The 27,988-nt window shown below is 37.8% G+C and overlaps 1 protein-coding gene across 4 annotated transcripts in view; it reads left to right on the forward strand.

The window, feature by feature from the left end:
* The window catches only part of SENP2 (SUMO specific peptidase 2), a 39,904-nt gene extending 12,123 nt beyond the window's left edge, over nucleotides 1-27,781 (forward strand). For 2 of the 4 annotated variants that reach the window (XM_045539855.1, XM_045539859.1), the window contains 12 exons: nucleotides 4,844-5,012; nucleotides 7,050-7,153; nucleotides 8,816-8,910; nucleotides 9,857-9,908; nucleotides 10,603-10,666; nucleotides 13,288-13,464; nucleotides 15,484-15,615; nucleotides 17,199-17,402; nucleotides 19,219-19,298; nucleotides 22,906-22,990; nucleotides 24,515-24,610; nucleotides 26,475-27,781. In XM_045539855.1, coding sequence (XP_045395811.1) covers nucleotides 4,844-5,012; nucleotides 7,050-7,153; nucleotides 8,816-8,910; nucleotides 9,857-9,908; nucleotides 10,603-10,666; nucleotides 13,288-13,464; nucleotides 15,484-15,615; nucleotides 17,199-17,402; nucleotides 19,219-19,298; nucleotides 22,906-22,990; nucleotides 24,515-24,610; nucleotides 26,475-26,537 — 1,321 coding nt within the window. In that variant the 3' untranslated portion in view covers nucleotides 26,538-27,781. Of the gene's footprint in view, nucleotides 1-4,843; nucleotides 5,013-7,049; nucleotides 7,154-8,815; nucleotides 8,911-9,856; nucleotides 9,909-10,602; nucleotides 10,667-13,287; nucleotides 13,465-15,483; nucleotides 15,616-17,198; nucleotides 17,403-19,218; nucleotides 19,299-22,905; nucleotides 22,991-23,309; nucleotides 24,491-24,514; nucleotides 24,611-26,474 lie in introns of those variants that run through there. The other 2 variants (XM_045539856.1, XM_045539858.1) reach the window with 2 other exon arrangements.
* The last annotated feature ends 207 nt before the right edge of the window (nucleotides 27,782-27,988 follow it).

Genomic DNA, 27,988 nt, shown 5'->3' on the forward strand with positions numbered 1-27,988 from the left:
GCATTCTCACTTTTGTTCTATTACGTAATCTTGTTAAATACGTACTCTGAGGTTAGTAACTTGTTGAATATCAGCTACTGAGAGACTTGAACCCAAGTATGTGTTACTTTTTTTTACTATATTGTATGCCCATAGCATCTGATTTCGAAAACCTTTTTAGAAAGGATTTCCGCTTTCTTCTGAACTTATAGATAAGTGCTGAAATTGTAAGTGTATATGGCCTGGATGAATTTTCATACACTTGAATACACCCGTTAGTTTTGTGAAATGTAAGAAATTTTCTTCCCTCCTCTTTCTGTATTCTCACTTTCTGGAATTTGTTTGGATATTAGACCTTCTGGATTGATCTAATTTTCCTATATATTCTCGCCTGTTGTTCTCTTTTTAAAAATTTTTTTGACTATAGGCTGGGCACGGTGGCTCACACTGGTAATCTCAGCATTTGGGAGGCCAAGGCGAGAAGATTGGTTTGAGCCCAGGAGTTTGAGACCAGCCTGAGCAACATAGTGAGATCCTGTATCTGCAGAAAAATTAAAAAAAAAAAAAAATTAGCTGGGCGTGGTGGCACTTGCTTGTAGTCTCAGCTACTCGGGAAGTGGGAAGATCACTTGAGCATAGGAGTTCAAGGCTGCAATGAGCTATTATCGTACCACTGCACTCCAGGCTGGACAACAGAGCAAGAGCCTGTCTCAAAAAAAGATTTGGGGATGGGGAGGAGTTGTCATAGTTTTTAAGTTATAAGAATCCTCCTCCTCCCTTTCCCCATGGTTTTTTCTTTCTCCAGGCATCTTGTTCTTATTATAAGGATGTAATATCTTTTCTTATTTGTCTAAAAGTGTTAATTATTTTAAAATTTCTTTTGGCACCCTCTCCCCAATCCCCTTTTGTGCCCATTCCCCCGTGTTAGTTTATTTTGGTCTTTTGAGTTAGAGTATTTATTCCAATACTTGGTACTCTTTGGCTATCTGTTAATATTTAGGAATGAGACACTAAAAGCCAGGGCCCTCTGGAGTTTGTATAAATGGCTGATTGTAGGGCTAGAGGGAAGGTATAAAGTGAGTCTGGATCTTGTGCCAGAAAGTAAAAGAGTGCTCAAAAACTGTGGGGACAAGCCAACCAGACACAGGAGGAAGCTTGAAGGGGCTTTCTCTGGCCAAACTGGGGATAATTTAAGCATCAAAATGAAATGAATTAAAGAGGCTGGGTGAGGTGGCTCATGCCTGTAATCTCAGTACTTTTAGAGGCTGAAGTGGGAGGATCACTTGAGCCCAGGAGCTTGAGGTTACAGTGAGCCGTGATGTTGGCACTGCACTCCAGTCTGGGCAACAGAGTGTGATCCTGTCTCTGAGAAAAAAAAGTTAAAAAAATAATAATAATAAAAACAGGAGTGCAGTTGCTAATAAATAAATATATGATGTAGGGAGGGAAAGATCTTTAGTAGAATGCCAACTAGTAAGTGTAAGGAATGGTAGAATTAGAAAATCACCATTTTATAACTATCAGCAATAACTGATATGGACAGGAATCATCAGTTGAGGCTACAACTAGAAAGTTTGATGAGGTATGGTATATTTACATAAACTCAAAATATATCCCCACAAATTATATATTAATTATAAAGGGAAAAGTAGAGTGGAGAAACCTGCCTGATACCACTTTAACTGAGGGATCAAAGTTAAATTGCCAACAATGGGACAAACTGACATGATGGCCTTCAGATTTATTGCTCTAAGAAACACATCATCACTTAATGTAGCATTAGTACAAAAACCAACGATTGAATCCAGTTGTGGGAAAACTGGTTAAACTGACATTAAGTTTCACTCTATTAATATAAATACTGTAAATTAATATAAATACTGTATTCTCCATTAAAAAGATAAAGAAAGGCCAAAAAACTGTTTCAGATTAAAGGAGACCAAAGACACGTGACAACTAAATGCAATGTAAGATCCTGGGTTAGATCCTAGATGGGATAAAATTGCTATGAAGGATATTTTTAATAGCTTTGGAGACATTTGAATATGGGCTACATGTTACGTTATTGTATTATTGCTAAAGTTCCTGAATTTGATGATTATATTCAGGTTACATAAGAGATGTCCTTGTTATTGGGAGATACATACTTAAGTTAGAAGTGAACTTGTTCTCTAAGCATTTAATGCTGTCAGTTTCCCTATAAGCACTGCTTTAGCTGCATCACCCAAATTTTGAAATGTTGGTTTTCATTTTCATTGAATTTAAAATATTTTCTAATTTGTTTTACTTCCTCTTTGACCTATGATTTAGAAGGATAGAAATATGTTGTTTAATTTCCAAATATTTGGAACTTTCCAGATATCTTTGTGTTATTTCTAGTGTCATTCCATTATGGTCAGAGAATATGCTTTGTATGATTTCATTTCTTTTAAATTTGTTGATGTTTGTTTTATGGCCTAGAGCAGCAGTCCCCAGCCTTTTTGGCACCAGGGACTGGTTTCATGGAAGACAGTTTTTCCGTGGATGGGCTGGAGAGGGGCATGGTTTTGGGATGATTCAAGCACATTACATTTATTGTGCACTTTATTTCTATTACTATTACATTGTCACTTGCCACTGACTGGTAGGGTTTTGATAACAGTCTGTAAGCAATTGATTTGTTATGGTCTCTGTGTAAAGATGAAGCTTTCCTGGATTGCTGGCCTGTCTGCAGCTCACCTCCTGCTGTGTGGCCAGGTTCCTAATAGGCCATGTGGGGAGAGAGTGTGTTTGGGGACCTCAGGCCTAGAGTATAGTCTATTTGGATGATGTTCTATGTGTACTTGAAAAGAATGTTTATATTACTGTTGTTAAGTGGAGTGATCTACATATCAGGTCATGTTGGCTGATAATGTTTTACAGGTCTTAGATTGATTTTTCTATGTTCTTTTTTTTGATTGATGAGAAGTGTTGCAGTTTTTCTTCTATAATTTCAGATTTGTTTATTTCTCCTTCTAGTTATGTACGTTTTTGTCCCATGTATTTTGTCTTCATATATTTTGAAGCTCTATTAGGTGAATAACCTGACTCACATTCACCAGTTGTTATTTTGCTACATTTGCTTCATCATTCTCTGTCATATATGCATATATATATTTTTAATCATTTGAGAGTCTTTGACTCATGCCCCTTTAATCCTAAATATTGAGTGTGTTTCTTTCTTTCTTTCTATTCTTTTTTTTTGGGAGACAGAGTCTCACTCTGTTGCCCCTGGTAGAGTGCAGTGGCTTCATAGCTCACTGCAACCTCAAACTCCTGGGCTCAAGCAATCCTCCTGCCTCAGTCTCCCAAGTAGCTGGGACTATAGGCACACTCCATGGTGCCTGGCTATTGTTTTTTCTATTTTTAGTAGAGATGGGGTCTCACTCTTGGTTCAGGCTGGTCTCAAACTCCTGCCTCGGCCTCCCAGAGTGTTAGGATTATAGGCCAGAGCCACCACACCCGGCCTTGTTTATTTCTTTTTCTTTTTTTTCTTTGGGACAGAGTCTCCTTCTGTTGCTTGGGCTAGAGTGCAGTCTCAAACTCCTGGGCTCAAATGGTCCTTCTGCCTCAGCCTCCCAAGTAGTTGGGACTACAGGTACATGCTACTTCACCCAACTAATTTTTGTATTTTTTGTAGAAACAAGGTCTCATGTTGCACAGGCTGGTTTCAAATTCCTGGGTTTAGGCAATCTTCCCACCTCAGCCTCCCAAAGTACCAGGATTACAGGCATGAGCCACCATGCCTGGCCAGTTTATCTCTTTAGAAGGAGGACAGCTGGGTACAGGTTGCTCATGCCTGTAATCTTAGCACTTTGGGAGGCCGAGGCAGGAGGATGGCTTAAGGGCAGGAGTTCAAGACCAGCCTGGACAATATAGCAAGACCCTGTCTCTATGTAAAATAAATTAAAAAAAAAAAGAATAAAGGCATTCATTTACTTAAACTTAGATGATGAAAATCAGGAAATTTAACATTGATATAATACTAATATGGAATCTACAAGCCTTATTTAAATTTCTCCATTATAGCTATTTTTTTTTCTGGTCTCGGGTCCAGTGTAGGATCATGTATTGCACATAGTTTTCATGTTTCTTTGATCTACTTTATTCTGGAACAACTCCATAGCCTTTCTTTGTGTTTAATGTCATTAGTATGTTAATTTTATCTGCTGTTTACTCATGATTTGTTTTAGATCATGTAATTTTTTTATAGAAATATGACATAAATGGTGTTGTATCCTTTTTAAAGCATCACATGATGAGGGCGGGGCATAATGTCAGTTTGCCCCATTATTGGTATGTCAGGAGAGGCAGATTTTGTCACCAGCAACAATGACTAGGTAGGGATTCCATAGCTTTAGTTCTTTAGCATTCAGCAGATATTTCTTGAGTGTCTTTTGGTTTAGAATCTGTACTTAGATACAGTGGTGAAAGGATCTAATATCTTTTCATAGAATTTAAAATTAAATGTGGAATGTAGACATTAAACAAATAATCATACCAATAATTCATTCCAATGGTGCCAAGTGACTAAAGGAAAAGTACAGTACCAGAGGGGGTATGTGCAATAGGGGAACTAAATCTGGAGTTGAGACTGGAAATGGGCATGAGGAAGAAGGCAGAGGCTGTCGTGTGGTAGTGACTGGAAACAGATATTCCATAGTGGAATGCTGGGGTGCCCTGTGCTTTAGGGATAGATCCAATTTTTGCAAATAGTAGTTTTCTGACTTGGTAGGAGTAAACCTCACCTAGGGCAACTTAATCACTGGATGGTGTGGGAGCTTAAATTCTAGCAATTTAAGCAGTTTGGTGATACTTTTTTTCCTTCCTTTTTTCTGTCTCTCAGTTTTACTTTGAACTCAGAAGGCTGTAATAGAAGACCAAGTGGCCGTCGCCATAGCAGAGGCAATCCAGAGACTTCCTTAACGTGGAAATCTCAGGAACAAGCTGTAACAGAGATGATTTCTGAAGAGAGTGGCAAGGGCCTGAGGCGTCCCCATTGTACCGTGGAGGAGGTAAGACCTCTTAGCGTGATTTCTGTTAAAAAATATCTTATGAATTTTGGGTGGAGTATATAATATATGTACTAGGATACATATTTCAAATGGTGCCAAAGGGTATACAGTGACTGTGTTTCCCAGTCTCTCTCCATACCTGGCCCCTACCACCCAGTTTGACTCTTAGCAAGTAACCACTGATACCCAGGTGTATCCTTCTAGAGATATTCTATACATATATAATTTAGTCAATTGTCAGATTTTTTTTCACTGTAAGAAAGAAAAAGGAATCATATTAGGAAGAGGTAAGATTACAGGTTTTTTCTTTTTGAATGCCTGAATTATCTAACATGTATCTTTTATAAACTTTAATAACTAACTAAGCAAGGGAAGTAAATGGTGGGTATCTTTGCTTTTTCCTTCCCCTTTCAGAGCACTTAGCATGATGGAGAGACAATCTTCTTTTCACTTTGCTCTTGAAGTCTTCATTTATTCAAGGAAAATTTAGAATTACTCCTGTGTCTGGTACTCTTCAGGACCATTAGCTATTTCAATTTGCTAGATGGTTTTCTGAGCCACTTGTTTTGTTTAGTTCATCAAATAAATATTTATTTGGGTCCCACATACTGTGCTAGTTGTCAACAACTCAAAATTGAACAAAATGTGGTCCCTGCCCTCTAGGCCTGTGGTCCCCAACCCCCAGGCCAAGGACCAGTATGGGTCTGTGGTCTGTTAGGATACTGGCCCACACAGCAGGAGGTGAATGAAGTTTTATCTGTATTTATAGCTGCTTCCCAATGCTCAAATCACTGCCCGAGCTCTGCTTCCTCTTACCCTCTGTAGAAAAATTGTCTTCAATGAAAACGGTCCCTGGTGCCAAAAAGGTTGGGGACCGCTGCTCTAGGAGGTTGTACATAAATAGTTGTAATTCAGCAAACACAGGTAGGCAGAGAGAAGAATGGACCGTTGCCCTGTTTTAAGAAGGGATATTAAAGGCTTCAATTTTTTAGATGAGAAATCTGAGGTATAACTGAACAAATATCTGTGGGGTGTATACAGAGGGTATATTCTAGAAATATTGGTAGGTAATATTAGTAAGGACATATTTATCAATTAAGCATGATGTAAGGTAGAGAGAAGAGCCTGAGTTCCAGATTTCAATCTTGGGAATAAACATGTGTCACTGACCAGGATAGCTTGTGTGTTTAGGGGGAAGATCATGACTTCAGTTTCGGACATTGTTTAAGGTGCCTGTGAAACACAAGAAGACCTCTCCCATAGACTCTTGGATATAGATGATGGGAGTTTTGAGAAGGCAGACTTAGACACACATTTCTGAATCTTCTGGATATTGATGTTATTTAAATCAAGGGAGCTGATGAGATTACTCAGGAAAAGAATCTAGTGTAAGAGGAGATATGGACAAAACCATCTGCATTTAAGGCAGGCAGAAGAAAGAATAATCTGCGGTGGAGACGGAGAAGAAAAGAATCAGAAGAGTTTATTGTCCATGAAGGCGAGGCAAAGTCAGCAGGGTGGGATGCCAAAGAGAGATCAAGTAATGTAACAGCTGAAAAGGCGTCTGTTGTATGTGTCCATAGAAGGTCATTGGTGACTTTGGTGAGAACATTTCCATTTTGGAAACTACATGTTCTCATCATGCAAGTGGATTATTTCTGCTGTGTTTTTTTTTTTTTTTTTTTTTTTTTTTTTGTGTTTAACTCAATTCTGTTAACCCAGTTCTGTCAAGACCTCAAATGCCATCAGGATCTAGCAGATAACGTAATGAGTGAAGTGGGCTGGAGAGCAAATGACGCATCTGAAGGGGATAAACCCTACATAGCTACAGATTGTTGATTCAGTTTTTCAAAAAAGGCCATATTTTTGGATTTAAAAAAAAAATTTATAAAGTTGGCAATTCAAAGAAATTTTAAGAATACTTTGTTGGCAAATAAAACACATCTGTAGGCTGCATTTGACATTTTAGTCTCTGTTTATTATTTAATTGTAGGTTTAATGTGATAGTACTTACCTAGCATGCTTTCTTTTATTTAGGGTGTTCAGAAAGAGGAAAGAGAGAAGTACCGAAGGTTACTGGAACGACTTAAAGAAGGTGGTCATGGAAACTCTGTCCCTCCTTTAACTTCAAATCATCACAGGTGAAAATGAGCTAACAAATAAATGCTGTGCTAGATGTCTTTTTCCTTGTTTTGGAGAGGGTATTGGTGGGAAGGGCCTTGCTGAAAAAAGAGGTTAACATTAAACTAGCCCTATAATTTGCCTGGGCTTTGTATCTAGTAATGGATTATATAGAACAGTGGTTTTACAAAATGGAATTTTATATTACCTTTAGAATTCTTTATTGAAGTGAACTCTCACTTGAAACTCTGATATAGAAAAGTGGATCACTGATTGAAGTAGGGCTCCCAGAAGCAGAGAGCTTCTTTAACCTCTCCAATATACATTTCTGGAAGTCTCTGTCTTTCTGCCTCTCTCTTCCTTCCTCCTCTCCTGCCTGTCTGTTTCTCCCTCTCCTTGCTTTCTCTCTCCTTCATCTCTTCAGTCTCTGTTAGAGTTGTCTTTCTTTTTTCCTTCCTCCTGCCTTCCTCCCACCCGAGACGCACGCAGTCCCTGAGGTATCGTAGTGATTGCATCTTAGTACAATTGGAAACCTTTTGCTTTAGAGATAAGATTAAAGTCACCCAGGTCATAAGAATTTTCCTTATAAGACAGCTTGTTAATTGAATACTCTAATGATTTGAGCAAATAGATGAGAATGGAAGAAGGAGGTGATGTCTGGACTTATATTTGCCTGTGAAAAGAGGACAAAAATGTGTGAGCTCAGGATTGAGGTACACTTGATAATTCTAACAAGTGGTGTGAGAATATACAAATATCCCAGAGGTTATGTAACAGCAAGTTGAAGCTAAAAAAGTCACAAGACTTTTAGCTTGTTGAATGCAGAAATGACAAATTATTTGGGAATTTTAACTTTGCTTGTGAATGTTTTAAAAATAATTCTCTTAGTTTAGTCAGAATGTTAATATTTTCTCCATTTTGACAAGCCACTATTGGAAACAGCAGTATACTTAATGAACTATTGGCTTTGTCACATTGGCAAAGTCCTTAAACGAATTTGCTATTTTACATTCCTACTTTTAATGCATTGATTCAGGATCCATTTAAATATATTGTTTAAAATTTTTTATCTTTTTTTTTGTTTGTTTTGAGACAAGATTCTCACTCTGTTGCCCAGGCTAGAGTGTGGTGGCATCATCATAGCTCCCTGCAACCTCAAACTCCTGGGCTCAAGTGAGCCTCCTGCCTCAGCCTTCCAAGTAGCGGAGACTGTGTGTGCCCACTACCATGCTCGCCTAATTATTTTATCTTTTTATAGAGATGGAGGCTCACTAGGTTGCCTAGGCTGGTCTTAAACTCTTAGGCTCACGTGATCCTCCTGCCTTGGCCTCTCAAAGTGCTGGGATTATAGGTGTGAACCACTGCCAACATTTTTTATTTTTTAATCTGAGTTTTATTGCACTGAGATTTTTCAGTGAAGGTGGCAGTGGGGATTGAGAACATCCAATTTTACAAATAGAAAAACTGGATATGAGGTAACTTGGCTGAAGTATTAGAATCAGGATTAGACTCCTTTTATCCTAGTCCCAGATAGTAGTACTATGTTGCTTCCTCTCTGTTGTAATTTGATGTTACAGGGTAATCAATAACCCCCATTTGGAGAAGCTTGTCAGACAGAGATAATGAATATTAATGGTAGACTTTCCTTTTGTATCTGATCTCCCTTACTTTTTGTTTCTAAGTTCTCAAAGAAGTCAGATGGACACATTAAAGACCAAAAGCTGGGGGGAAGAACAAAATTACGGAGTCAGAACAACTCAATTTGTTCCAAAACAATGTGAGTTCCCAGATTTAGCCTTGTCTTTATGTGTTGACCTTAGTTCATGTCAGACTGTGCATATGAGGTTGAAAATTAAAATTCAAATGAAGATGGTAAACCAAGTTTTAAAACATTGTCAAACCTCAAGGCATTGACTGGGGCTTATCCAGTACCAGGAGTTTAGCAAAAAAATACCCAAAAAACAAAAACTGTTTCAAGATGCAATAAATTCATAAAATGGCTCTTGATCATTATTCCTAGGCTCCTGTATAGTAGCAAATATTTGGTTAGCCTAAATTTATTTTTTTTTTTTATTTTTTTTATTTTTTTGAGACAGAGTCTCACTTTGTTGCCCAGGCTAGAGTGAGTGCCGTGGCATCAGCCTAGCTCACAGCAACCTCAGACTCCTGGGCTTAAGCGATCCTACTGCCTCAGCCTCCAGAGTAGCTGGGACTACAGGCATGAGCCACCATGCCCGGCTAATTTTTTTGTATATATATTTTTAGTTGGCCAGATAATTTCTTTCTATTTTTGGTAGAGACGGGGTCTCACTCTTGCTCAGGCTGGTCTCGAACTCCTGACCTCGAGCGATCCACCCGCCTCGGCCTCCCAGAGCTAGGATTACAGGCGTGAGCCACCGCGCCCTAGCCTAAATTTAATTTACTTATATTCCTTATATCAATTTCCTTATATTTTTCCTCTGTCCACTAAATGACAGTAAGTGAGAGCTTACCAAATGAGTAGATATCAGTTAATATATAGTAAAGATTATATTTAAAGAGCAAAGAGATGTGTGCATTTTTAGGCAACTTAGTTTGTAGGAAGGCTAGCATCTTTAGAATTCACTGTAGCATTTCAGTGTAGATGAATGTCTTGACACTTTGGAAACTGTGTAAGCTGAAATTCTAGCTGCACGATTGTTTAGTAAAGGAAACATTTAATCTTTTCTTTACTATCCTCACAGATAGACTTGTTGAAACAAGGGGACCTCTATGTTCAGTGAGAAGTGAAAAGAGGTACATGGTTCTTCAGTTCTTTATAAGTTTTTTTTTAATACATATTTTCTTACTTCAAAAGTTCTATTTATGAGTAACTAGGTTTGAGGACTTGTGAACTCTCCTCAACTCTGGTAGCTGGTCAACATATATGGGTAGATAGGTAGCTCTTACATCAGATACCCACCTTTGCTTGGGAGGGTGCACCTTACCTCTTAGGCATCAGGGCTTGGGAGAAGTGGGTACTTCTTAGATAGGAGTGTAGGTAGAGTGGGCATCTCTAGTGATGAATATTTCTAGTATAGGAACAGTGAAGCCAGTTCTGCATGTCTTAGGATTTTGGATGATAAACAGTTTATAGCAGAGTTTATAAGCTATGGCTCATGAGCCACATCTGGTCCACCCACTAATTTTTTTGTAAGTAAAGTTTTATTGGAACACAGTTGTGTTCATTCATTTACATACTGTCTATGACTGCTTTTAAATTACAGTGGTAGAGGTGAGATGTGAATGAGACCATAAAACCTGCAGAGCCCAAAGTATTTGTCTGTTTCTTTTTGGAACAATTTGCTGAACTCTGGTTTAGAGGATTATATAAACTCAAGGCAATTTTTATTTATAAATTATTGAATTTTTTCCCTAAAGCTAGCCTGGTCTGTACCAGGTTAGAATCATCTAGCAGAAGTTGATAATCTCTCTCAATTTTTTTCCTCAGGTATTCAAAGGGGAAAATATCTGATACCGAGAAGGCATTCGGAGTCAGACTTGAAAACGAAGGTGTAAGTAAAAACTCCAGTTAAATTTTATGTCTGTTTACTTGATCATCTGACTTATGTTTTGGTGCCCATGAAAAATAAGAAGAGTGATATATATTACTTTGATTGCTAATTCTTTTTTTTTTTTTTTTTTTTGGAGACAGAGTTTTGCTCTGTTGCCCTGGGTAGAGTGCAATGTCATCATTGTAGCTCACTGCAACCTCAACTTCCTGGGCTCAAGTGATCCTCTTACCTCAGCCTCCTGACAGTAGCTGGGACTACAGGTTCATGCCACAAAGCCTGGCTAGTATTTCTATTTTTAGTAGAGACAGGGTCTCACTTTTGCTCAGGCTGGTCTCAAATTCCTGAGCTTAAGCAATCCTCCTGCTTCAGCCTCCCAGAATGTTAGGAATACAGGCATGAGCCACTGCGCCCAGCCTGATTGCTAATTCTGTTGTTTTCTTTATTTATTTATTTTTTTTTTTTTGAGACAGAGTCTCACTTTGTTGCCCGGGCTAGAGTGAGTGCCGTGGCATCAGCCTAGCTCACAGCAACCTCAGACTCCTGGGCTTAAGTGATCCTACTGCCTCAGCCTCCCGAGTAGCTGGGACTACAGGCATGAGCCACCATGCCCGGCTAATTTTTTTGTATATATATTTTTAGTTGGCCAGATAATTTCTTTCTATTTTTAGTAGAGACGGGGTCTCACTCTTGCTCAGGCTGGTCTCGAACTCCTGACCTCGAGCGATCCACCCGCCTCGGCCTCCCAGAGCTAGGATTACAGGCGTGAGCCACCGCGCCCGGCCCTGTTGTTTTCTTTAAAAAAGCAACAGGTGTTGAAGATATACAACTTTTTACTTCCTTATGAGTTGTTTGATTTTTTACCTCTGTGTAGTAGCCACCGTTGTTTACCAGAGAGACCAGCCTACCTCCATACTAATCCTTATCTCTGTTGCATGGCATTTTTTGGAGAATTTAAAAAAAAATCATGCGTCTCTGTGAAAGATATAATATGTTTAGGACTTTGTTTTCAGAGTCAAGATTTCAGATTTACTTGAAAATATTAGCAAATCTTACACTTAAATTGGAATTTATATTTTCTCTGTAAGTATTGGAATAAGAAGTGTGCTAATGATCGCCATAGCAATACTAACATTTTTAAATAATGGCAAAGTGTTTTGCTAACCACTCCATGTCCAAAACAAATATATTCCTAAATTAAATGCAAACTTGAGTTTTAGGTTATTGCACATTTTAGATACATAGAAATACAAAAGTTTAGGGGACTATTTTTTATTGAGTATCAGTATTCAGTTAAGTTTGTGTTCTCCCACTAGACCTCTTCATAAGAAGTTTTTAGTCTTAAGGTCAAGTCATGGTCTTAAGTCATAAGTTAGAACTTTCCCTTCTCTAATGTTCTTGACTTCCAGTAATTCTGAATGGAGCCTTTGCGTTTAATTATTATTTGTCACCTGGGGAGCAAAAGCTGAAGGAATAGGGGAACTAAGTCTCAAGAGTTAGAGGGAACAGAGTGCGGGTATTTGGAACCTGGCTAAGGACTACATCTTGCTTTTATCCTTGCTGAACCCAAAGACTGCTGTCTGGGACCATGGGAAGGGCCAGCAGCTGCTAGTTCCTGAGGACCAGTGTACCTGGCAGTTATCTAGAGTAAAGAGTATTGGTTAGGTGTCTTGAGACTAGTGTGATTCCAGTCCAAAGCTCTATTTCTAAATACATAATTCAGTGCAGCCTCAAACTCATGCACTGAAGAGGTTCTTCTGCCACAGCCTACTCAGTCCCTAGTAGCTGGGACTACAGGCCCTCGCTACCATAACCAGCTAATTTTTCTATTTTTTTAGAGATAGGGTCTCTTGCTCTTGCTCAGGCTGGTCTCGAGCTCCTGGCCTTAAGCAGTACTCCTGCGTCAGCCTCCCAAAGTGTAAGGTTTACAGGTGTGAGCCACTGTGCCTGGCTATTTCCTAATTTTAAAATATTTGTCTGCTAGATGACTTAAATTTGGTATTAAGGGTTGTGATAGGGAAGGGTCTTATCAAAGTTTCTGGGATGCTGGCAGAATTCTGTTTGTTGACCAGAGTGTTGGTTATATATATGTTCTTTTTACAAAAATCAAGTGGTACATTAATGTTTTGTGCATTTTTCTATAGTATATAATCACTTTTAAAAAAGATAAAGTATTGTGCCAAGGGCTTGAGACATAAATCAAAAAAATAAGAAGTAGAATAAGTTTACTTAGTGTAAGGATGGCAGTAGTTTATTCTGAATTCTGATGGGATTATAGGTCATGATATTTGCTTTTTTAAACTTTCAAAATGTCTTTTAATCACATTATTTTTAATTGGGATAGGAGAACTGAAAATACATTTTTTTCCTACCTCCAGGGAAAGTGGTGAGTGTTTTGTTTCATGGTTTGTAATTGAGGTGTCCTGTGAGCCTTAGATCTGGAGCTTTTTTTTATTCCCTCTTGCAGGGACAGGCAGAGATGCTAAATCTACTTTACTCATTTGAGGGACTTGCTGATTCTCTTTTCTTTCATGTTAATGGAACTGTTATATTTCATGTGTTATGTGTGTTTATATTTGCAAGTATCAAACATGTCAGTAGAATATAGAAACTTTTTTGATCAGAGGAGGGGACACCAGCTGGAGCCTGACCTATCAGAAGAAGTGTCAGCCCGACTTCGCCTGGGCGGTGGAAGCAATGGCTTACTCAGGAGGAAAATGTCAATACTTGAGACAAAGGAAAAGAACTGCTCAGGCAAAGAGAGGGATAGAAGAACAGATGATCTGCTTGAACTTACCGAGGTATTGTTCTTTGTATTGATCTGAGAAAGAGACATATTTTTAAATAACCTCAGTTATTCTAAACTTGAATGAATATTTTGTTTTGAGGACTTTCTCCAGGCTGGGGAGAAATGTATGAAAAAAATCAGGCCCACGGTCTGTTTATTCACTTTGGCTACATTGATCATTAGTGAACTATGAAGGTAGCCTAAGGGATCAGATTAATATTCAGCAAATGTGAGTAGACATAATTATCTTGGAAGATAATGGATTCTTTGTAGATTCTTTTCTAACCTGCAAATATGTTAGATTACATGGTATGGGTTTGGCATTAGGAATAAGTTCATTGCAGTTTTTTTTTTAAAGCGATTATAGTTTACTCTTTCATTTGACTATTTGCATTTGAAAATAGTAAAAACTTACAGAAAACAAGGAATATAGTTAAAATTCTTATTTTAAAGGTACATCCACATCTTGGCTCCATCTCCATTGTTGTCTTAGTAGGTAGTAGTCCTATTCAGTGACTATCTCTTGAACCCTTATTATATATTGAGCATGTAGGTGGAGAGAGACTTTCATAAAATAGCAAAATTCTGTGCAGTAGGAGGAAGCAGTAGTAAAAATATTTAGAGGAAAATAATTTTTTTTGTTTTTGAAACAGTCTTACTCTGTTGCCCTGAGTAGAGTGCTGTGGCATCAGTCTAGCTTACAGCAACCTCAAACTCCTGAGCTTAAATGATCTTCCTGCCTCAGCCTCCCGAGTAGCTGGGACTACGGGTGCACCCCACCATGCTTGGCTAATTTTTCTGTTTTTAGTAGAGATGGGGTCTTGCTCTTGCTCAGGCTGGTCTTGAACTCCTAAGCTCAAGCGATCCTCCCGCCTCGGCCTCCCAGAGTGCTAGGATTGCAGGCGTGAGCCACTGCACCTGGGCCAGAAAATAATTTCTATTGGGTTTGTAGATAATTTTTATAGTTTAAATAGTACATTTATTTGCATAATTCTTTAGTATGGTGAAGCCATGTATCTATTCAGTAAGGAGTCAGTAGTTAGACTGCTGCCTGGTTTCCCAGTTTCTGCCTGTCTGCTTATTCTTTTCATGTAGAGAATGAATAATATGACCTCTCAGAGGTCTTGATTTTATTTTTATGTTTTAAAATAAAAGTTTAGGAGGTAAATCAGGATTTTGGTATTATGAAAGGAGCAAAGGCTAGGAAACTAGACACACCTGGGTTCAAATCTTGGCTCTACCTTTTAATAATTATATGACTTAATAAATTCTCTGGAGCTTCAATTTTTTCTTCTATAAAATGGTAATAATACCTTTCCCACAAGTAACGATTTAATGATGTGCTTTGAGCATCTAGCACCATGTTTGGCTCATAGTGCTCAATACATGATAGTGGGAGAAAATTGAGACTATACTTTAGATGTAATATCATTATTAAATTATTGTTTCCAGGAGCTAATAATTGAACCAGCATTTCTTATAACCATTATTAAGACTGCTTTGTAGTCTTTTTTTTTTTTTTTTTTTTTTTGAGACAGAGTCTCACTCTGTTGCCCTGGCTAGAGTGAGTGCCATGGCATCAGCCTAGCTCACAGCAACCTCAAACTCCTGGGCTTAAGCAATCCTACTGCCTCAGCCTCCCGAGTAGCTGGGACTACAGACATGCGCCACCATGCCCGGCTAATTTTTTGCATATATATTTTTAGTTGGCCAGATAATTTCTTTCTATTTTTAGTAGAGACGGGGGTCTCGCTCTTGCTCAGGCTGGTCTCGAACTCCTGACCTTGAGTGATCCACCCGCCTCGGCCTCCCAGAGTGCTAGGATTACAGGCGTGAGCCACCGCGCCTGGCCATGCTTTGTAGTCTTGTTTAAATATTTTCATACTGCAATTGAGTAGGTGTTTGATAGTATATTTTTCTCAAGAGTCAAGTAAACGTTTACAGAGATAAAAAAACGTTTTTCAATCTCAGACTTTCAATATCTGATAGTGGTTCTGTATTAAAATAGCAATCTCTGGAATTTCTAATTCAGGACATGGAAAAGGAAATCAGTAATGCCTTAGGCCATGGCCCACAAGATGAGATCCTAAGTAGTGCTTTCAAATTGCGAATTACTCGAGGAGATATCCAGACATTAAAGAACTATCATTGGCTCAATGATGAGGTAAGTTGTGTCTTTTTCCCCTTTGACTATCATGTTTGTTTACTATCCATAATCAAGATGATTTCTACCTGATTATAAGAAGTTAGTAAAGCAACTTTTTGTTTCATTTAAAACAAAAACATCTTAAGCCTTAAAAAGATAGTTAATTCTGATTATGCTCTGCCTTTAATTAGCAATATTTCCTTCCGTATCTATACTTAGTTGCATCTATCACTTCATTTACTAGTCTTCAGTGACATTTTTGTAAACTCTGGGTATAGCTGATGAGTGAGAGGAAGCACTTTATTTTAGATGAATTCCTTTAGGAGCCATTTTATTTTTTCAATAATAAAGGGATATATTGATTATTATGTACTTTTCTTTATTTCATTTGAGTGATATTGCAAAATTTTGCTCAGTTTGTCATCCTGTATCCTTACATATTTAGCAAAACCTCTTCATTTTTGTTTTGCTTTGTTTTGAGGCAGAGTCTTCCTCTGTTGCCCAGGCAAGGGTGCTGTGGCTCAGCCTAGCTCACAGCAACCTCAAACTCCTGAGCTTAAGTGATCCTCCTGCCTCAGCCTCCTAGAGTGCTAGGATTACAGGCATGAGCCACCATGCCTGGCCTCTTTGTTCTTCTTGCCAGTTTTCCAGTTGGTTCTTTTCCTAAGTACTCAGTCCCCACATCTTATCTTCTTCCTTTGTCTTCCTTCCCCTTTTCCCTATGAGTAGTTAACCAATAAAGCTGTTCTTTTACAGCTAGAATGTTTTGTTTCACATTATAAATATAATATGTTTATTTTGGAAAACATAGGAGAAGTAAAATAAAAATATTACTGTTCAAAATTGTCACCACTCAAAGGTAAATATTAATATTTTGGTGTATTTTTTTCCAGTTAATATTTTAAAATTGAGGTCTAATTTACATATGGTAAAATTCACTACTTGTTAATATTTCTGCTTCTTTTTGTGTGATACAGTTACATACACCTTTTCATTTGCACAGACTTTCTCCTTGGGTTCCTTCTTTTGGTTCTGTTGTTACTCATGCTTCAAAAGTACAAATTCATTCCTTTTTAATCCCTTCCATTTTGCACTGATCACTATTTTCCCTATCTTTTGGTATAGACACTCTTTTTATCCTCTTTTAGTACCGTAATTTTTTTTTTTTTTTTTTGACACAGAGTCTCACTCTGTTGTCCGGGCTAGAGTGCCATGGCGTCAGCCTAGCTCACAGCAACCTCAAACTCCTGGGCTCCAGTGATCCTCCTGCCTCAGCCTCCCAAGTAGCTGGGACTACAGGCATGCGCCACCATGCCCAGCTTATTATTATTTTTTTTTATGTATGTATGTTTAGTTATCCACCTAATTTCTTTCTATTTTTAGTAGAGACGGGGTCTTGCTCTTGGTCAGGCTGGTCTCGAACTCCTGACCTCGAGCTATCCTCCCGCCTCGGCCTCCCAGAGTGCTAGCTAGGATTATGGGCGTGAGCCACCATGCCCGGCCAGTACCTTACGTTTTAATTCATCCTTACTCAGCATACAAATTTAGTTTTAATAATATACTTGCCATGTTCCAACTTTTATTCTCTTGGTGTTTTATAGGTTATTAATTTTTACATGAATCTTCTGGTGGAAAGAAATAAAAAGCAAGGCTATCCAGCACTTCATGCATTCAGTACTTTCTTCTATCCTAAATTAAAGTCTGGGGGTTACCAAGCAGTGAAAAGATGGACCAAAGGGGTAAATCTCTTTGAACAAGAACTTATTCTGGTGCCCATTCATCGGAAGGTACATTGGAGCCTGGTGGTAAGTAGAAAGGGTTAATTGTTGGACTTTGGATAAAGACTATTTTTTAAAATAATGCTACTATTTTCTATCCAGTGAACAGCCAATAGTACTAGGTTATTAAGTATGAAACATTTGATTTCCTGAAGTACTAAGTTAGTTGGTATCTCTGACATTTCACTCTGACACTTCTTGTTTTATTTTTATTGTGAAGGTACATCCTCATTCTTTCAGACGCATGGTGTGGCTTATGATTATGTTTCAAATTTTTTTTTAGAGCAATTTTTGTGAAACCATGGGTAAGTAAAAAAATTCATGTTGTTTTCAAATGTGAGTTCCATTGTGGAACTGATGCAGCACAGACAGCTTGAGATATCAACGAAAAAGTGTTTGGGAAGGATGTGACTAATGAACACACAGATGTTGATGGTTTGAGAAGTCACGTTCTAGTGATTTTAATCTTGCAAATGAGCCACGCGGGTGATCTGAGACCAAGGTGGATGATGAGCTGAAAGCTGTAGTGGAAGCAAATCTATCTAAACCTATGCATGAATTATCAGCAAGGTTTGACGTTACCATTCCAACAATATTAGACCATTGGAAACAAATTGGCAAGGTAAAGAACCTGGATAGATGGATACCGCATGAATTAAACAAGTGTCAGAAGAGAAATCATCTTGAAGCTTGCCTTTCTTTGCTGTCACAGCGTGAAGATGAACCATTTCTATATGGTATTGTTACATGTGATAAAAAATGGATTCTTTTTGACAATAACAACTGTTTGGCACAATGGTTGGATAAAGATGAGGCACAATGGTTGGACAAAGATGAAGTGCCAAAACAGTCCAAAACTGAATATTCAGAAGAAATGCTAATGGTGTCTTTGTGGTAGTACAGCACTGGTATTATCTGCTACAGCTTTATGAAACATGGTCAGTTGGTTATAGTGGATGTCTACTGCAACCGATTGGACAAAATGATGAAGATGCTTGTGATCAAGCAGCCAAGATTGGTCAGTAGAGACAGGCCAATCCTCTTGCTCGACCACATGTTGCACAAACAACACTGCTCAAACTACAGCAGCTGGACTTGGAAACTGTCATCTACTGTATTCACCAGACCTTGCACCAAGTGACCACCACTTCTTGCAAGGAAAAATATTCAATTCTCAACAAACTGTGGAAAACGCCTTTCATGATTTCATCACCACTCGCTCTCCAGGCTTCTTTGCTGCTGGCATAAGCAAGCTGTCATTAAGATGGCAAAACTGTGCCGATAGTTTAGGCACATACTTTGATTAATTGTACTGCTTCTTGTTTGAGATAATAAACTAAACTTTTGATTCGAGATCAGACATTTCATATTTAATGACCTAATATATATTATAGGCATTATCTGCAGAGTCCCTTTTTAGTTCTTCAGTTCAACACCTCAGAACACTTGAAGACATATTCCCAATACTTGAGGAGCTTTCATTTTTAATAGGAAAGAGTTTTAGTATACATAGGGTTATTACATCTATTTAGTTTTGTTTATAAGATGGTACAGGTTTATTGTAGAAAAATAAACATACAAAGAAGGCAAAAAAAAATCTCATCACTCTGAGAGGACCGCTAATGTTTTGTTAAATAAGTTTCTAGGAATATAAATATATAATTTTAAACTCATATCATCTGTGATATTATTTAACTTTTTTTAAACGAAAAATGTCTTAGAAATACATTCATGCTGGTAAATGTATTGATTTTTTTTTTAAAAGATGCTTTTCTTTTTAAAAGTAAAATTCTCACTCCTGTTACATTTAAGATGTTTCAGATGTTGTATTTTTCCATTATAGGTTATAGACCTAAGAAAAAAGTGTCTTAAGTATCTGGATTCTATGGGACAAAAGGGCCACAGGATCTGTGAGATTCTCCTGTAAGTAATGATTGAAAAAGTTTACTGTTGCCTCATTACATCCTTGTTAGCTGATCTTTCTTCTATTTAATCCTAGGAAGCTCTCTGAATGGTAGTCTAATGTATGGTTAACAACTGTCATCCCAGTTGTTTTCAGGACTTAACTTGAATCTGGTTTTTGGTTTTTTTTTTTGGGTCTAAAAATAACCTAAATCTGATCTCAACTGAGAAGTCTTGTTTTTGTAGCATATTGAAAACAAGTTTGTGTTACAATGCAAAATATATTTTATTATTATAGAATCTAGCTTCGAGCTGTGGCTTCTGCCTGTAATCCCAGCACTCTGGGAGGCTGAGGCAGGAGGATCAGTTGAGGTCAGGAGTTCGAGACCACCCTGGGCAACATAGCAAGATCTCGTCTCTATAAAAAATACTTTAGCTGGGCTTGGTGGCATGTGCCTATAGTCCCCCCTGCTCAGGCTGAGGGAAGAGGATTGCTTGAGCCCAGGAATTTGAGGCTGTAGTGATCTGTGATCACACCACTGCACTCCAGCATGGGTGATAGAGCAAGACCCTGTCTCAAAAAAAACCCTAAAAAAAACCCAAAAAAGAATCCTGTGATTTGAATTCTATTTCTCTGAGATTGATATATTATTCTAAATATGCTAAAGAAATGTTAGCTAGGGAGTATTAGTCCTCTAAATTCTTAAACCCACCCATATCTCTGTGTTTTGTTGGGTTTATCTCACCTCACAGGACTCAGGACCAGTTTTCAAAGTGTAGTTTGTAGACAACTATTTCAAATAGTAATTGCTAGAAACTTGCCTTTAAAGCATAGCTGCTTCTTAGCTATGTAAAATAGTGACATGAATTTCACATTGAGGAAGCATAGCAGTAAGACAAGTCTGTTTTCCCTTTCTGTTCACTAGAAGCAAAAGCAGATTCCCAACTTTAACTTTTGTAAGGATAAATGAATTGTTAAATGAATCTTCTAAAGAAAAGTTGTTCTTAACAATAATCATTATTTTTTTTTTTTATTTATTTTTATTTTTAAGAGACAGAGTTTTGCTCTTCTTGCTCAGGCTGGTCTCAAACTCCTGAGCTCAAGCAATCCTCCTGCCGTGGCCTCCCAGAATGTTAGGCCTAACAATAATTATTAATCATTCAATTTTGCTTTAGTATAAAGGATCCTTTTTTACTTATGGTTGTTTCTCTTGAATAAAAAGTATAGAGAAGAAATTTTTTTCTTTTTTGGAGACAGATTCTCACTCTGTTGCCTGGGCTAGAGTGCCGTGGCATCAGCCTAGCTCACAGCAACCTCAAACTCCTGGGCTTAAGCGATCCTTCTGCCTCAGCCTCCTGAGTAGCTGGGACTACAGGCATGCACCACCATGCCCGGCTAATTTTTTCTATATATTTTTAGTTATCCAGCTAATTTCTTTCTATTTTTTTAGTAGAGATGGGGTCTTGCTCTTGCTCAGGCTGGTCTCGAACTCCTAACCTTGAGCTATCCTCCTGCCTCGGCCTCCCAGAGTGCTAAGATTACAGGTGTGAGTCACTGTGCCCGGCCGAGAAGAAATTTTTAAAGATTGTTAAGATAAGCCAAATTGTTCATAAAGTGGTTATTCCCTTCTAGTCTTTTCTTTGTAAGATGTATATATTAGTAAATGTGCACATATAGGTGTGTATATACACATATATGTATTATCACATGCATTGAAATATTTTTATTGGAATCACACAGTATAGTTTGATATGCTGCATATAATATGATATAAAAATCCATACTTTTATTACATTCATACTTTTTCCTTTTCTTTCTTTCTTAAGTATGGAAAGTTTAGTTCCTGTGGTATCTGAGGCCTACTCCCTTTCCAAGTGCTCCTGGTTCAGTTTTTCTCAACTTTTTGTTTTCATTTTCAACCTACCCTCCTGCAGAAAAATTTAATTATTTTAATTTCTCTGTAACAAGAGAAAATAATACTAAGGAATAATACTTGTGTATTGAGTTGAGCTTTGTGTGTGGAGGGGTGCACTATAAACCACTCTTAAGATTTTTGCCGCCTGTGAACCAGTTTTCACCACCTTGGGGACAGTATTGCACCCACTGAGACGGCATCACCTTACACCAGCTTACCTTATGTACAGCAGGTTAGGATAAAAACTGAGATGCTTAGGTGGTTAAACGTGACCACCTGGAGATGCAGATTAATCACTCATAATACTTAAAAATATGGAAATTTTCTTATGTAACCACACAGTTATTATAACACTTAAGAAGATTAATAGTAATATGTAATTTATGGTCCATATTTTGATTTCTCCAGGTATCCTTTATCTCTTTCCCCCCCCCAACTCAGGAGCCAATCAGGGTTCGTGCATGTTAATGTCTCTTTAGTCTCCTTTAGTTTAGAACAGTCATCTTGCCTTTTTTTGTTTTTCATGGCAATGTCCTTCCTTCCTCTCTCCCTCCCTCCCTCTCTCCCTCCCTCCCTCCCTCCCTCCCTCCCTCCCTCCCTCCCTCCCTCCCTTCCTTCCTTCCTTCCTTCCTTCCTTCCTTCCTTCCTTCCTTCCTTCCTTCCTTCCCACACTAGAAAAAAAATTTTTTTCCTTGGGGCCATGGTGTTTTATTATGAAAATAGAATAAAAACTTTGAAAACAGAAGCAATCCTTTCTAATTTCATGAAAAATTTGTTATTTTTTATTGTTTTCTGTGCATGACTTACATGCAGCTTGAAAAATAGTTCACGTGGCTCCCAAGGTAAAGAGATTATGAGTTACATATATATTTCATATGAGGCCCTGGGCTCAAAACTAGCGTGAGTAAAATACAACTCACATGGCAGTTAATGTGTTAGGAGAGTCCAGGCCAGTTTTCTTGCTTTATATATATATGTGTGTGTATGTGTATATATATATATATATATATTTTTTTTTTTTTTTTTTCTTTTTTCCTGGAGACAAGGTTTCACTCTGTCACCTAGCCTGGAGTGTTGTAGCATGATTATAGCTCACTTAGCCTCAAATCCTGGGCTGAAGTGATTCTCCCATCTCAGCTTCCCAAGTAGCTGGGACTACAAGTGGGCATGCACTGACACGCCTGGCTAAATTTTTTCTTTTTTGTAGAGACAGGGTTTCACTGTGTTGCCTAGGCTGGTCTCAAACTCTTGGCCTCCCAAAGTGCTGGGATTACAGGTGTGAACTACTGCACCCAGTCTATATTTTTGAGTGAGAAATAGCAAGTTGCAAAATGAAGTACTTTTTTAATAAACTAAAATGTGTGTTTTCAAATTGTATATATGGGTGTCGGGTAGAGAACTAGAAGAATATACAACAAACTTAATAGGCATGACTTCTGGAGTGTTTATTACAGGGGTCTTTTAGTTTTTACGTTATTTTATATGCTTTAATTTTTTAAAACAAGCATGTATAATTTTTATAAGCAGAAAATAAAACCCAGAATTAAATTAAAAACCCCAAAGCAGTCATGTTTTTAAAAAGCTAATGTATGTGGATTTGAGAGTGGCATATCTGTTAAACATCACAAAGCCCTTTGTAACCATAATGGTTCATCTTTGTGGGAATTCATGGACAATATTACTTGTTATTTTTTGTTTGTTTGTTTTTTTAGTCAGTATTTACAGGATGAAAGTAAGACCAAAAGAAATATTGATCTGAATCTTTTAGAGTGGACCCACTACAGCATGAAGCCGCATGTAAGTGATGATCGTCTATATTTGACATACTTTGTTGCTTTTAATAACAGTATCATATTATTCAGATCTGGCCCCCTTCCTCTCCTCACTCCCTCCCTCCGTTAAGCATGCATTCTCTTAAAAAAGTATACATCTTAAGAATAACCTACTTCTAAATCCTTAGCAATTAATTTAACCAAGATGGTTTCTTAGCTTTCTTCTTATTGCTCTAAATGTAAACGTTAACTATATGCTAGCACATATCTCATAATATTGGGGGAAAAAACCCAATAAATTCAAAATTCTTGTCTAAAATTTATCTACAAATTTGTTTATTTAGGTCTTAAGGGTCCCATGCCATGGGTCATCAAGAGTCAAGTATGCTGGTTGTGAATGTGCTTTGTGTTTTGCCAGATTTGAATCTCATTCAGTGTTTGAAAATGCATCCATCTTTGAATCTTAATGGCTTTCCTTTAAAGTAAGCTACATGAATTCAGTTTTAACCCTAACGTGTATAATTGCACAATCATCTTCATCCAAAAGCATTTTAATTTCTAAGCTGAATAATTTAAAGGTTAAGCTTTGAATTTCCTGAGGAGAGCACAGGTATAATCGTCTGTTAGGATGAATACTGTGTTCTAGTATGGGAAATGTAATAAAGAAAACAAATTCTCTTCCTTTGTATATTGGAGTCTGTATGTAGTTCTGTCCACTTTGAGAGATGCTGGGCTTGGGAGAAAAGTGTGAAGTACCTGCATATGTATGGGTGGTTTGTGTGTTTAAACAATCTTTTCTTTTTTATAATAATCAACTGCATTTTGTTGAATAAGTGTGCTTTCCAGCAGTGGAGTCAGCCTCTCCCATTTATCTTGTGCTACTTATAACTGACAACCAAAGTGTGTAAAGGACTGGCCACGGTTAGGGCATCACATGCCTGGGGGACGTGTGAGCTTGCCTTTTGTGGGTTTGGAATGAACCTTTGGCTTATTATGCTCTTAGCCCTGCTTGCAGCAAGTTTTGGTTTTGCCTCAGGACAGAACTGAGCAATCAAGGCAAGATCCTAATTGGTTAAAGCCTACATAGGGGCTTTTTTCTCTGTTCCACTGGAAACTGGAGGTCCAAAGCAATAATAGTATTTTCCTAGCTAGGGAAGAGAAGTGAAATTTCTGATTAAACCACACACACTTAGTCTGTTGTAAGATTTATAAATGCTTCTGAAATAATTCTGACTGGCATTCCTGGTAGTAAACTGCTTTTCAGCTTGGTTTCTTCAAATGGGAGCTAAGAGAGGGAACTCTCACTTTGCTTTTTTCTCTTCCGAAAAACATTTTCAGTGGGGTCACATAGTTGGTTAGGGTTTTTATACCACATAGAGTAAGACTAATTGTGTTTGTAGTGTGTCTGTGTGTTTGTGTAATACAGGATTTAATATTTACCTTTATAATATTGTTTATCCACAGAGTTATTTAGAAAAAGTCCAAGGAGTTTGTATTTGATGTTTTACCCCTTCCTCCCTTCTTTTTTTTTTGTATTTTGTAATTTTAGGAGATTCCTCAACAGTTGAATGGGAGTGATTGTGGAATGTTTACTTGTAAATATGCAGATTATATCTCTAGGGACAAACCTATCACATTTACTCAGGTGAGTGAAGACCCTTCCTCATCCACTTACTTGCTACTGCAAGGTAAACTTAAAGCACTTAGCCAGCACTTGGCACACATTAAGCTCTCAATAATAGTAGCTTTGCTGCTCTTATTATTGCTGTAAATGTTGGCTATAGCCCAACTCTTGACAGAATCGGGGTTTGTCATTTCATCTGCTCTTAAGTTTATCCTAGTCTTTTGTGACTAATGGGCAGTTTACATATCTCTTAACTCCATCGTTCACTGGTTCCTGTGTATTACTGGTATTTTTAGCCAAAGAAGGGGGTGTGTCAATATATTAATATAATAGCAAGGGAAAATCAGGCCTTATGAGAACTGAAGCTGTAAGTCTAAGATATAACTGGGTACTGCTTTTCCTTTCTGTTCTGGTTAATTTTGATTTTCCATGGCTCAGCATTTGAGTTCAAACTCAAGTATGTTAGGAATTTTTGAGAATTTATGTTTGTAACAGTGGATTCTCAACCTTTTTATTACTGAGGACAACCCCATTAAAAAATAATTTTCATGAACAGACTTCATTTTGATATGTGTTGTCTGCCAAACAAACCGTATTTATTGAGTAATAGGACTGAGAACCCCATTCCAAGCTTCTGAGCAACATGAAGTAACTAGGGCTCCCCTGCTGACCAGTCTAAAGTTAGTCTCAGCAGTTTTAATAAGAATAAATATGCAATTTTTATTAAGATGTTTTGAACTATTTAAAATAATTTAGGAATCATGTGTTAAGGCTTTTTAGCTCCCACTTCCACCCCCAGGTATGAAATTACTAATTTATAGTAAAGTGGTGTGTCCAACTATTTATAATAAGATACCAGGAGTACTTCAAGAATGTGAACTTCTGATTTCATCAAAAAAAGGAGTTGGTTGAGTTACAGGTAATTGTGGAGTTGTCTTGTATGTTGCTATTTTAAAAACTGGCCCATGTAGTGATTATCAGTTAAAGTAGAATAATATATTAAGCAAAACAATTCATTCTTTGTTTTTTTTTTTTTTTTTTGGAGATAGTCTCACTCTGTCACCCAGACTAGAGTGCAGTGGTGTCATCATAGATCACTGCAACCTCAAACTCCTGGGCTCAAGTGATCCTCCTGCTCAGCCTCCCAAGTAGCTGGGACTACAGGCATGTGCCACCATGCCCAACAAAGCTTCCCAAGTACCTAGGATTATAAGCACATACCACCACACCTAGCTAATTTTTCTATTTTTAGTAGAGATGGGGTCTCACTGTTGCTCAGGCTGGTCTCGAACGCCTGAGCTCAAATGATTCTCCTGCCTCGCCAAAACAATTTATTCTTTGATGTTGCCAGATAGCAAGGAGTTGATTGTTCTCTGAACCTAATGACATGGGATATCAAAGAGAGAAGTTGCTATTTGAACAGAATTGGCAGTGTATAACATTTGGTGGAGCAGAAAGAAATTTGTAGATTTGTTTTTTTTCCTTTATTTTAATAAAGTTCATATTTTTCTCATATAAAAGCAGAATATGTTCATTTTAGAATGTTTTGAAATACATATAAATAGAAAAGTTACTGGATATTTCCATTTTTGGTACATGTTTTTATCATGAAGTTGTTGTACTGTACCACAGAATCTGTTGTATAATTCTGCATCCTGCTTTGGTTCTCCTTAACATGTAAAAATGCTTATGGTACATAAGATGTAATTATAAACATTATAGACCTTTTTTTATGGCTTTATAACTATGGGCCATGGTGTCACATTTTGAACGCTTACATAAAGGGACGTGGACCTCCTTCTTTATTTACATGATTACATCTGAAGGCTGTGATGCTGTGCACACCAGTGGGTAATGCATGTGTTGTTTGTGGAATTCTTTGCAGCACCAGATGCCTCTCTTCCGGAAGAAGATGGTGTGGGAAATCCTTCATCAGCAGTTGCTGTGAGAATGCCCTGCCTGGTCCCTCTAGCTGCTGGTGGTTCTTTCATGGACGTTTCCATATACCTCATGCATTGTGGGTTAAAAAGTCCCTGCATCACTTCTGTTCTCTCACAGGTACTGAGCTGTCAAGTGCATGAAAGCCTCTCCCTGCACCCTAGTCCTGACTTGGGGTACAGAGGGCTGCTTGCAACCCTCTTTTTAAGGCTGTGCCTGCTCAGAGTCCTGGACTATTCAACCCACACAAGAACAAACGCTAATTAATACTTTTTTTTTTAAAGATTTTTTTTCCCTATGAATGTGGGAAATGCAGGATTTATTCTGTGAATTGTTTTTTTCTGTGTGTTTGTTCAGTGTATTCATTCGCTCGTTTGCAAATATAATGGGCAGTGGCCATTTACTACTGCTCTCTTACAGTTAGCTCTAAATTACTTGTTTGAACTATTTATTTCTGAAAGGAATGTTAATCAAGCTGCCACTCCCTGCTGAAGATCAGGAGGGAAATTATTGGAGGCAGAAGGAAGTGTTAATTAACTTCTCTAACGCTGGAGCAGTAACTGCCAACTTGAAGCTGAAGGGTTTTGAGGCTTGAAAATGCCAGGAGAAATGAAAATGCTGTGGTATAGAGCTCTGGTTGCCTTTCGGAGGAAGTCTGACCTACAGCATTGTCACAATGTCATGGAAAAGTGGAACTGTGCACATGGAACTCTGGCTATCCAAGCGTCTTCAGAAGAGTGTCGTGGTCATCTTAAAGAGACTTCCGTTTCTGGAAACGAGGTGACTTGGCTTACTCTTGAAACTGGATTCGAAGTAACTGTAAACCCTAAATCTTCATTTTCATCCCAAATCTGGTTGAGTATAAACCTCAGAATTGTAAGGGCTGGCCTGAGCTGTTTATTTCAGAAGAATACTATTCAATTTAAAGCTATTTTTCCTCAAAGTTTTTTTTCTATATATTAAGCCGAAATTAAAAATTAAGTTTTATACTCATTAAGATTAACATCCCCACACTCCACCCCCACTGAAATTTGTGGAAGAAAATTTAGTACTTGGCTCTGAGGTTGCCAGTTATACAATAATCTATTTTGCATATAAAAGTTTGTATTTAACTTTTTTGTTCATTAAAAACCTTACAGATGTGGTTATGCATTTTTAATTTCAGAAAGTTTAGAGTTGGTCAGAACATATTTTGCAAGATCTAGTGCCTAGTGTTGCTTTTCTGATGTAATAAAAGGTTGTCTGGCAGAACCTGAAAAGTATATGCTGAAATGATTTCTGACCCTTTCCCTACTTAAACCTCCCAAACTTGTTCTGGTACATAAAAAAAGCAAGAGGTGAAACTGGAAAAACTGGGCATGGGTTAGCTATGAATCTACATGTTTGCCATCTGGAGGGCCCAGGCTGCTGGCCACAGAGGCATACTGGTTGTAGCTATTGTAGTGGGTTTTCCCCAAGGCT

This window comes from Lemur catta, chromosome 1 (genome assembly GCF_020740605.2).
Source record: "Lemur catta isolate mLemCat1 chromosome 1, mLemCat1.pri, whole genome shotgun sequence".
In the NCBI taxonomy this organism is placed as follows: domain Eukaryota; kingdom Metazoa; phylum Chordata; class Mammalia; order Primates; family Lemuridae; genus Lemur; species Lemur catta.